The sequence below is a fragment of the Caloenas nicobarica genome, chromosome 35 (genome assembly GCF_036013445.1).
Source record: "Caloenas nicobarica isolate bCalNic1 chromosome 35, bCalNic1.hap1, whole genome shotgun sequence".
Classification (NCBI taxonomy): domain Eukaryota; kingdom Metazoa; phylum Chordata; class Aves; order Columbiformes; family Columbidae; genus Caloenas; species Caloenas nicobarica.
The window spans coordinates 1,209,355-1,220,187 of NC_088279.1; the positions used below are offsets into that span (position 1 = coordinate 1,209,355).

The 10,833-nt window shown below is 58.7% G+C and overlaps 2 protein-coding genes across 4 annotated transcripts; one reads left to right on the plus strand and one right to left on the minus strand.

The window, feature by feature from the left end:
• Positions 1–227: 227 nt before the first annotated feature.
• LOC136000859 (uncharacterized) lies at positions 228–1,761 on the minus strand. Its single transcript, XM_065654861.1, has 3 exons — positions 1,719–1,761; positions 567–700; positions 228–471 (listed from the first exon to the last, which is right to left on the minus strand). Exons 2-3 carry the CDS (start codon positions 696–698, stop codon positions 361–363), a joined length of 243 nt encoding a protein of 80 aa, XP_065510933.1. The 5' UTR covers positions 699–700; positions 1,719–1,761; the 3' UTR covers positions 228–360.
• A 489-nt stretch (positions 1,762–2,250) lies between these two features.
• Positions 2,251–6,003, plus strand: MGAT1 (alpha-1,3-mannosyl-glycoprotein 2-beta-N-acetylglucosaminyltransferase). 3 transcript variants are annotated; one of them, XM_065654754.1, is made up of 4 exons: positions 2,251–2,309; positions 2,797–3,063; positions 4,034–4,052; positions 4,518–6,003. In XM_065654754.1, exon 4 carries the CDS (start codon positions 4,547–4,549, stop codon positions 5,864–5,866), a length of 1,320 nt encoding a protein of 439 aa, XP_065510826.1. In that variant the 5' UTR covers positions 2,251–2,309; positions 2,797–3,063; positions 4,034–4,052; positions 4,518–4,546; the 3' UTR covers positions 5,867–6,003. The 3 variants fall into 3 exon arrangements, with proteins under 3 accessions (XP_065510826.1, XP_065510828.1, XP_065510827.1); XM_065654755.1 differs by lacking the exon at positions 2,251–2,309 and adding an exon at positions 2,320–2,438; XM_065654756.1 differs by lacking the exon at positions 4,034–4,052.
• Positions 6,004–10,833: the final 4,830 nt, after the last annotated feature.

The following is a 10,833-nucleotide window of genomic DNA, read 5'->3' on the forward strand; positions in this document are numbered from 1 at the left end:
ACAGCGTCAACCCCCCCAAATCACAGGGTCACCCCCCAAATCACAGCATCACCCCCCCCCAAAATCACAGGGTCACCCCCCCAAATCACAGGGTCACCCCCCCAAATGCACCCCCCCAAAATCACAGGGTCACCCCCCAAATCACAGCGTCACCCCCCCCAAAATAACAGGGTCACCCCCCCACTCTGGGGAAGCTTAAACCCCCCCCCAGCTCAGGGATGGGGGGGTTAAATCTGATTGGGGGGGGGGGGTAACCCCCAAATATCCTGGTCCCAAGGAGACTTATGGTGGGGGGGGTAATCTCATTTTGGGGGGGGTTTCCTTCTTATGGGGGGGGGGGGTGTGTGTGTGCCCCCCCCCTCACCAGCGGCCCATCGACGTGGGGCGCAGGATCGGGCCCCCGCCCGCCCCCCCCGTGGGGGGGGGGCCGGTTGAACTCGATGGTGCTGCGGACGGTTTTCCCCTCGAAATCTGCAGGCAAGAAATAAATGGGGAGCAGGGCGGGGGGGGGTCCTACAAGGGACCCAGGCGTCCGGGAGCCCCCCCCGCCCCCACCCCGTACTGACCGGAGACCTGGAGGGCGAAGTCGCAGCGGGGGCAGCGGACGGTGCTGGGGGGGCCGGGGGGGGCAGGACGGACCCGCAGTCGGGGCAGAAATCCAGGGGGGACTGGAAGCAGGAGGGGGGGGGCAGCGCCATGGCTGGGGGGGGGGGGGGTGGAGGGGAATTGGGGGGTCAGGGGAGGCGTGCCCCACCTCCCCTGCACCCCCTCGTTGTCTGGTGCGATTGACCCCCCCCGCCCCGTGACCCCCCCACTGCTCCCCATTGCCCCCCAATGACCCCCCCACTGCTCCCCATTGCCCCCATCACCCCCCATGCCCCCTGTTTCCCCACATCCTCCAGCCCCCCAATGACCCCCCCATGCCCCCCAGTGACCCCCCGACCCCCCCATCATCCCCATGCCCCCCATTGCCCCCCAATGACCCCCTGACCCCCCATCACCCCCATGCCCCCCATTTCCCCCCAGCCCCCCAATCCCCCCATTGCCCCCCAATGACCCCCCATGCCCCCCATTTCCCCACATTCCCCAGCCCCCCAATGACCCCCCCACTGCTCCCCATTGCCCCCCATCACCCCCATGCCCCCCACATCCCCCAGCCCCCCAAATCCTTCATTGCCCCCCAGCCCCCCAATGACCCCCTGACCCCCCATCACCCCCGCCCCCCATTTGCCCCCCCAATCCCCCCATTGCCCCCCAGCCCCCAATGACCCCCCATGCCCCCCATTTCCCCACATTCCCCAGCCCCCCCAATGACCCCCCCACTGCTCCCCACTGCCCCCCATCACCCCCATGCCCCCCACATCCCCCAGCCCCCAATGACCCCCCATCACCCCCATGACCCCCAGCCCCCCAATGACCCCCCGACCCCCCCATGCCCCCCATTTCCCCCCAGCCCCCCAATCCCCTCATTGCCCCCCAATGACCCCCTGACCCCCCATCACCCCCAGCCCCCCAATGACCCCCCATGCCCCCCATTCCCCCACATCCCCCAGCCCCCCAATGACCCCCCCACTGCTCCCCATTGCCCCCCATCACCCCCAGCCCCCCAATCCCCTCATTGCCCCCCAATGACCCCCAATGACCCCCCGACCCCCCCATGCCCCCCACATCCCCCCAATGACCCCCCCAAACCCTCCGCACATCCCCCCCGCCCCGACCTCCCGGAGGAGACGAGTCCGACCACCAGAGCGGCCGCCGCGCGCGCGGACCCTCTAGCCCCGCCTCTTCCGGCGCGTCACTCCTCCAGCTCCGCCCCCCCCCCCTCCAGGCTCGCGGAGCGAGGGGTTAATTAACGGAAAGCCTGGGCCTTGGCTAATGAACTAGCGGGGGTCTCCGGGGAGGGACTGGTCAAGACGGTGTTAGTTAATGAGGGAAGGGCCCCCAGGGGTTGATTAAGCGGCCGTTAATTGATTCGGGAAGGCCGCGGGGGGCGTGGCCGGCGGTGAGGGGGCGTGGCCAGCCGCGAGGGGGCGTGGCCAGCGGCGGAGGCGCGGCCATCTGCGAGGGGGCGTGGCCGGCTGCGAGGGGGCGTGGCCGGCTGCGAGGGGGCGTGGCCGGCTGCGAGGGGGCGCGGCCGGCGGTGAGGGGGCGTGGCCAGCGGTGAGGGAGGGTGTGGCCTCGTGTTGGAGAGCCGCGATTGGCCTGGGGCGCGGCCCGCCAGGAAAGGGGCGGGGTCGGGGGCGGGGCCTCGCCGTTGCCATGGCGTCGCTTCCGGCGCGGCGGGGCGGAAGTGGCGGACGCTGCCGCTGGTACCGGGGGGGGGCGGCCGGGAGCGGGCCCGGGGGCTCCCCGTGGGTTCTCCGGGGGCTCCCCGTGGGTTCTCGTTGGGTTCTCCGTGTCCCTTGCGGCCGGGGAGCCCCGTCCTGTGGCCTCCAGGGGTGAGGGGGCGGCTCGGTGGGGCCTCCGGTGTCAGCGGTGGGGGTGTCAGGACGGGCCGGGGAGGCCGATGTGGGGCTGGGGGGGCTCCATGGGGGGAGATGGGGGGCGGGGGGAGTCCCCTGTCCCCTTTAGGGGCTGGGGGGGGGGGGCTCCTGTGTTCCCTATAGGGCTGTGGGGGCTTCTATAGGGGACACCCCTATAGGGTCTGGGGGGGTCCTCGGTCCCCATTAGGGGTCGGGGGGGACAATCCCCCGTCCCCACAGGGGTTTTGGGGGGGCCGCCCCATCCCTGGGGTCTCCTCCGTCCACTAAGGCGGGGAATTTGGGGCGTTTTAACCTTTTCCTCCCTCTTTTTTAGAGCTCTCCAGAGGCACCCCCCCAAAAAAAAACCCAAGAAGCCATGGCCGAGGGGGGGCTGAGTCTCAGGACAGCGGACAGACAGACGGACGCAGCCCCCGCCATGGCCTGACCCCCCCTGCCCCCCAACTGCGAGGAGGCTCCGACGGGGGAGAAGCCGCGACCTCAACTCCCCCAATTCTGGGGGACCCCCGGGGGGGTCTGGGAAACAGGGGGGAGGGGGGAACCCCAGCGACCCCCCTCCCCCGGGACCGAGCCCCAAAACCAGGTGAGTCTGAGGGTTTGAACCCCCAGGGGGTTTGCCCGAAATCCGGAGATTTTGGGGTCTGTGGGGGACCCCGTACGAGGGAGAGGAGCTTAAAATCTCCCCCCCCGCCCCGACTCTCCAGATTTGGGGGGGTTTCACCCCTAAAAACTCCCGAGGGGAGAAAAATGGAGGGGGCGGCGGGGGGGGGTTGGGGGGCGCTCGGGGATTTAATTGGATTTAATTATCGGTCGCTCGGTGCGAAACCGAGGGCAGGGAAAATCCCAGCTCTGCTTACTCAGCGCCTCGCGCCGCGAAGCGCCGGGCGAAGCTGCGGCCAAACCCGCCTTTTGGGGCAAACCCCCCGCCTTTTGGGGCAAACCCCCTCGTTCTGAGCCCAAACTCTGCCGTTTTGGGCTGGTTTTGGCTGCCGCGAGGCTGAGCCGCTTCCAGCCCCAGGTAACGGGCTCAACCCCCACGTGTTCCTCTGCAAAGACCCAACTCGGCAGCGCGAAATCCCCCAAATTCACTTTTTTTTTTTCACCTTTTTTAATCCTTTTTTCCCCTTCTCCGGCAGCTTTTCTGGGGCCAGACGAGTGTTTTGGGGCCGGGAAGGGGGAAATCGCAGCTTTCCCGGCACTTTTTGCCTTCGCCCCTTCCCCCCGCACCGGGCTCACCCCCTTCTTCCCGCTCTACTCCCCTTTTTTCCCCTTTTTTTACGTCTGAATACCCCTTTTCCGGGTGTTTTTTTCCTTTTAATTCCCTTTTTCCGCCCGCCAGCGTGGCCGCGGCTGCGTTAACCCTTGAGCCTCTCGCCGCTCCCTCCCCAGCCTTGACCAACCGCTTTCTTTCTCCCTCTTTATTTTCTCCGTTGTTGTGGTGTGATTTGTTGGGTTTTTTTTTCCATCTTCCTTATTTTTTTTCTACTTTTTTCTCTCAATTCCCTTTTTTCCCCCCTCCCTCTTCCTGCCCTCGCTGACATCTCCGCCGGCAGGAGCCGGGCCGGGCTCCGGGTGAGTAAAAACTCGCTGAAAACGGGACTTTACTGCCCAACTTTCATATTTTATTTTATTTTATTTATCCTCGTTTTTCACTCAGAAACTGCCCTCACTTCCCCCCCCCGGCACCTCCACGGTGGCAAATCCCGGCAGGAGCCACCCCCCCCGGGTTAATATTTAGCAGGAGCGGACTCTGCCCCCACCCCCGCGTTTGCCTTTGGAGTTTATTTGCTTTTTTTCCCCTTATTTAACGTCTTTTTTTAATCTCCTCGGTGCCACGTTGCCGACGCCCCGGGGCGGTTTCGCTTCCTCTCCCCGTTGCGGGGCGGGGGGGGGGTGGAATTTTCTCTCGTCCTGGGGAAATTTTGAGCGCTTCTCTGGGTTTTTCGGGCGCCGCGAGCGTGGGGCCTCCAGCCCCGTTTCGGGGGGTTCCCCCTGGTTTAACCCCCCCCCCCTAATTTTGCACGTTCCGCCCCCCAGGTCCATGGCGCGGGACTGAGCGCTGAAGGATGCTGAAGAAGAGCGGCTGGGCGGTGTGGGGGGCCGCGCTCTTCCTCGCCTGGAACCTCCTCCTCCTCTTCCTCTGGAGCCGCCCGGCCCCCCCTTCCTCCTCCTCCTCCTCCTCCTCCTCCCGCTTAACGGCCGAGGTGATTCGCCTGGCGCAAGATGCCGAAAACGAGCTGGAGCGGCAGAAAGAGCTTCTGCGGCAAATCCAGCGCTACCGCGGGCTGTGGGGACAGCGCCGCGGGGTCCCGGTCACCCCCAAACCGGCGTCTCCGCCGGTGACGGAGGCGGCGGGGCCGGTGCTGCCGGTGTTGGTGCTGGCGTGCGACCGCAGCACTGTGCGCCGGTGCCTGGACAAGCTGCTGCGGTACCGGCCGTCCGCCCAGCGCTTCCCCGTCATCGTCAGCCAGGACTGCGGCCACGCCGAGACCGCCCGCGTCATCGCGTCCTACGGCGACGCTGTCGCCCACATCCGCCAGCCCGACCTCGGCGACATCGCGGTGCCGCCCGAGCACCGAAAGTTCCAGGGTTACTACAAAATCGCCCGGCATTACCGCTGGGCACTGGGACAGGTTTTCCGCACCTTCCGCTACCGCGCGGCCATCGTGGTCGAGGACGATTTGGAGGTCGCGCCGGATTTCTTCGAGTATTTCCAAGCGGCGTTTCCGCTGCTCCTCGCCGACCGCAGCCTCTGGTGCGTGTCCGCCTGGAACGACAACGGCAAGGAGCAGATGGTGGACGTGGGACAAGCCGAGCTGCTTTACCGCACGGATTTTTTCCCCGGTTTGGGCTGGTTGCTTCTCGATGAGCTTTGGGACGAGCTGGAGCCCAAGTGGCCGCCGGCGTTTTGGGACGACTGGATGCGGCAGCCGGAGCAGCGCCGCGGCCGCGCCTGCGTCCGCCCCGAGGTCTCCCGCACCATGACGTTCGGCCGCAAAGGCGTCAGCCACGGGCAGTTTTTCGACCAGTACCTGAAATTCATCAAACTCAACGACCGCTTCGTGCCTTTCACCCAACTGGACCTTTCTTACCTCAAAAAGGAGGAGTACGAGCGCCGGTTCCTGGCCGAGGTGTACGCTGCGCCCGAGGTGCGGGTGGAGGAGCTGCGGGGCGGCCGGCGGCGCGAGCCGGGGCCCGTGCGGCTGCAGTACCGCGGCCGCGACGCCTTCAAGGCCATGGCCAAGGCCCTGGGGCTCATGGACGACCTGAAATCCGGCGTCCCCCGCGCCGGCTACCGCGGCATCGTCAGCTTCGTCTACCGGGGACGCCGCGTCTTCCTGGCGCCGCCCTCGGACTGGGACGGGTACGACCCCAGCTGGAGTTAGCGGGGTTGGTTTTGTTGGGGAAAGGGGGTTCCCCCTTTTTTTTTGGTCATTTTTTTTGGTTTTTGCTGTGGCTTTGACGGGGAGGATTCGGCACGCGGCGCCGAGCGGAGGAGTTATTTTCCGGAATAAAAGGAAAAAAAAGCCACTAAAAACGCCCCAAAATTCAGGTTTCTTTCACCGCTCTGCCTGTCCGGCAGCTCCCTCAGGCCCTATATTGCGCTATAGGGGCCTTGTCTGTATGTTCAGCTCGATGTCATAGGCGCTACAGGCCATGAACTGACCCATATGGGTCTATATGAACCTATATGGGTCTGTACGAACCTCTACGGGTCTATGTGGATGTAAATGGGTATATATGGGTCCGTACAGATCTATATGAGTCTATATGGGTCTATACAAACCTCTGTGGGTCTATATGGGTCTGTACGAACCTCTAGGGGTCTGTGTGGATGTAAATGGGTCTATATGGGTCCGTACAGATCTGTATGAGTCTATATGGGTCTATACATACCTCTGTGGGTCTATATGGGTCTGTACAGATCTATATGAGTCTATATGGGTCTGTACGAATCTCTATGGGTCTATATGGGTCCGTACAGATCTATATGAGTCTATATGGGTCTATACAAACCTCTGTGGGTCTATATGGGTCTGTACGAACCTCTAGGGGTCTGTGTGGATGTAAATGGGTCTATATGGGTCCGTACAGATCTATATGGGTCTATACAAACCTCTGTGGGTCTATATGGGTCTGTACGAACCTCTAGGGGTCTATGTGGATGTAAATGGGTCTATATGGGTCCGTACAGATCTATATGAGTCTATATGGGTCTATACAAACCTCTGTGGGTCTATATGGGTCCGTACAGATCTATATGAGTCTATATGGGTCTGTATGAATCTCTGTGGGTCTATGTGGATGTAAATGGGTATATATGGGTCTGTACAGATCTATATGGGTCTATACAAACCTCTGTGGGTCTATATGGATCCGTACAGATCTATATGAGTCTATATGGGTCTATACAAATCTCTGTGGGTCTATATGGATCTGTACAGATCTATATGAGTCTATATGGGTCTGTACGAATCTCTATGGGTCTATATGGGTCCGTACAGATCTATATGAGTCTATATGGGTCTATACAAATCTCTGTGGGTCTATATGGGTCCGTACAGATCTATATGGGTCTATACAAACCTCTGTGGGTCTGTATGGGTCTGTACGAACCTCTATGGGTCTATGTGGATGTAAATGGGTCTTTATGGGTCCGTACAGATCTATATGAGTCTATATGGGTCTATACAAACCTCTGTGGGTCTATATGGGTCTGTACGAACCTCTAGGGGTCTATGTGGATGTAAATGGGTCTATATGGGTCCGTACAGATCTATATGAGTCTATATGGGTCTATACAAACCTCTGTGGGTCTATATGGGTCCATACAGATCTATATGGGTCTTTACAGCTCCCTGATTTGACAGCGAGGGGTTTGGGGGATGACAACCGTCCTGCTCAGTGTTATTTTTGGGAGGAAAAGCCTCTTTTCAGAGCGAGGCAAGTTATGAAACAGAAGGAATGAAATGATGAAATTTTGTCCCAACCAATTGGGATAAAAAGAGGGGAAAGGGCTGGTGGGGGAGGGAACTGGGCAGATGGTGACACCGGGAGGGGTTTTTCCACCCCCCCCCAGCAGGATTTGGGGTAAATCTGGGAGGGTTTAGGGATATTTTTGGAGCTGTTTCCTCCCCACCTCCACTGCTGGTGCTGAAAACACCGAATATCTTTATTTTCACTTAAAGAGGGGGGAAAATACAAAGGAAAAAAAAAAAGACATTTTGGGGTTTCTTTTGAACCCCGTTGCTATAAATGCTGCCCTTGTGCCCTGCGGTGATTCAAGTCCCGGCTGCACTGAGTCCCGGCAGGTGCCTACGGGCCCCTGATCAACCAGGGGTTGCGGGTTCGAGTCCAATCTGTAGCAGGTGCCCATGGGACCCTGGGGGTTGCGGGTTCGAGTCCCGGCTGCGCTGGGTCCCGGCAGGTGCCTACGGGCCTCTGATCAACCAGGGGTTGCGGGTTCGAGTCCAATCTGTAGCAGGTGCCCATGGGACCCTGGGGGTTGCGGGTTCGAGTCCCGGCTGCGCTGGGTCCCAGCAGGTGCCTACGGGGCCTTGATCAACCAGGGGTTGTGGGTTCGAGTCCCGGCTGCGCTGGGTCCCAGCAGGTGCCTACGGGGCCTTGATCAACCAGGGGTTGCGGGTTCGAGTCCCGGCTGCGCTGGGTCCCAGCAGGTGAGGGAGGTGGGAAGAAGGGGACATGCTCACCCTGCCGCATCCTCCAGCCAAAACCAGCAAAAGCAAAGGAAACGAAAAAACGAAGCAAAAAGCCAAAAAGCAAACAACAACAACAACAACAAAAAAAAGAAGCAAAAAGCCCCCAGAAGAATTTGGGCAGGTTTGGGGGGTCTTTGTTGGTGAGTTTTGGCGTCTCTTTTGGGGAGGTTTGGGTGGGTTTTCCTGTGACTTTGGGGCTTGTTTTGGGGTCACTTTCGAGGGGTCTTGTGGTCTCTTTTGGGGGGTTTTGGTGGCTGTGGAGATGGGGGAGAAATGGGGAAGAAGGGGGAGCTCTGGGGAGCCCAGACACATTTTGGGGAGCCCTGGGGAGGAATGGGGAGCCCTGAGGAACCAAGACACGTCTTGGGGAGCCCTGGGGAGGGTCCGGGGAGCCCTGGAAGATGAGGGGGATCCTGGGGAGACCTTTGGAGTCCTGGGGAGGCAAAGCAAGCCCCGGGTTATTTTTCAGAAGAGATTCTTATGGAATCTAATTGCGCTTTGTTGTTCAGTCCTACCCAGAATGTACTCCTGGTGGAAGTCAGGTAGCGTCTGTGGTCTCGCTAGAAATTTAGTGTAACGCAATAGCGTCTTAATTTTTTTAACAGGACATTTCAATACACAGTTTTAATAACAGTATAATTATTTGGTTTCATTTTCTATCTACGCCCTAGAAAAACGAAGTTTAAATCCGTACTCGGTCCCATTGCAGACGCGATAGAGCGCAGGTGCTGTCATTTCCAGTGGGGGTCCAGGGGATTTGCTAAGGGCGGTGGGGGCGCTCCGGGGTGATCCCTGACTGCAAAGAAGATGGAGCGTTGTTTTTTGGCTTGTACCGCCGTATAACAAGTCGCTGATATAATCTCTCTTCCTAGGACTGATGCTCAGGTTATCTAGCAGGGGTTAGGACGGGCGTCTTCTATCCGTAGATGAAGTTTTAGCATTTCTGAAGGAAGCAGCGGGGCCATAAGGCAGCCTTTACTTAACGGAAACAAGAGCAGCTACAGGCTACGATCGACGCCGGTGAGGTAAGGCCTGTTTTTCACTTTTCTGAACAAATAGAGACCAAGGATCCAGCCTGCGGTCCACCTGACCCCCGGCCCCTGGAGGGAAGGTAAGGATGTCAAGGTGCAGAATGATGAAACTCTGAAATCCCACCTAAGTGATATAAGGAATCGGGTGTGCACACGCAATCCTTTGGCCATATACACGTATAATCGTGGCGCACGCTCCTCTACATACTATACATACGCCTCTATGCTTAGAAGGTTTCATACGCATTCCGTATTTGCAATCACAAATCAAGCCGAACGACCTTCGTGAACACACACGCCCGGTTGTGATCACGCACCGTTATATGCGTAGTATTTCCTACACATATAGACCGAGCCACAAAATCCCACGGTCACACAAACCTGCCTCGTGCGCACACAGAGAATAAACCGATCCCCATCCATAGCAGCTCCTATCCTGAGATCAAGAAGTGCAGGAAATCAAGCAGGCGAAGAGCCCTTGCTATGGCTGTCTTCCCTAGCCCTCCGTACTCCAAGGAGAGACGGCACGGACAAGAGTTTTCACAGCATCCTGATCCTTTCCCCACTCCAGATCTGCCGGTCACACACGTGTGAGTGTTGGAACTGCTCTACGCTGCTGCAGCGTTCTCTCTAATGGGGACTCTGTGTGCGAAGCTCCTGCCGACGGTATCGCAGAAGTGCCGATGAGAGCGGTTGCAACGGAGGGGAGCGCAGGCACGTTCCAGGCGGTTGTGAGGGAAAGAACAACGCACAGAGTGTGGTCTAAAGGAGAAATAAAGAGGAAGAAGAGGTGCTGAGGATGGAAGCTTTTCCTTGCTGGCAGGAAGTAGCCCAAGATCCTTCAGAGACGATTTTTGCCTGATATCAGGCCCTGCTCTTCTTTCGCTAAATGACCCATTTGGCAACATCATATATCAGTGTGTGGACAGGTATGTGCTTTTCTGTAGCTGCGTAGGCGTGCAGGTGGTAGTTTTTGCACATATATATGCGTGGTTGTGGAAATGCTTCTGCGTGTGTTTCGGTGAGGAATCCGATGCGTGCACGTGGACACAGAGAAGGGAGAGCAGTATGCCCCAACACTGATGAAAGCAAGCTGCGAGGATTCCTACGCGACGTGTTGCTCTCGACATACCTAGTCCTGCAAAGAAAACTGCTAAATGTTCGATCTGCAAGAGAAATGCAACACAATATGCCGTAGATAGGAAGAACAGCGCCGTGTATGTTCACACCCTTACCCGCGATAAAGGGTGGAATGCAAACACGTTCCTGCTTCTGTGAGCAAAAGTCCGTCCGTATAAGCTCACGACGACGCACAGATACACACATAAAATCTTTGGGTGCGCAGCCTTCGGAAGCGTGCCTGAAAAATTTCCCAAACCAGCGGAACCTGACTTAAAAAGCTGGTGGTGATGTGACTGCATGTAGGCAAGTTTAAGATCCTTCTGCCTGACAAGAGGGAGACAGAAGACGAAGTGATAAATTGTTTAGAAGCAGAGTGCTTAGCTTATATTTTACTAGTAATTCATAGATGTATTCTAAGAAGGAAGCTCTTCAATCACTTCTGTGCGCACTTGTTGCATTCCCGTCAAGAGCTGCCGACGT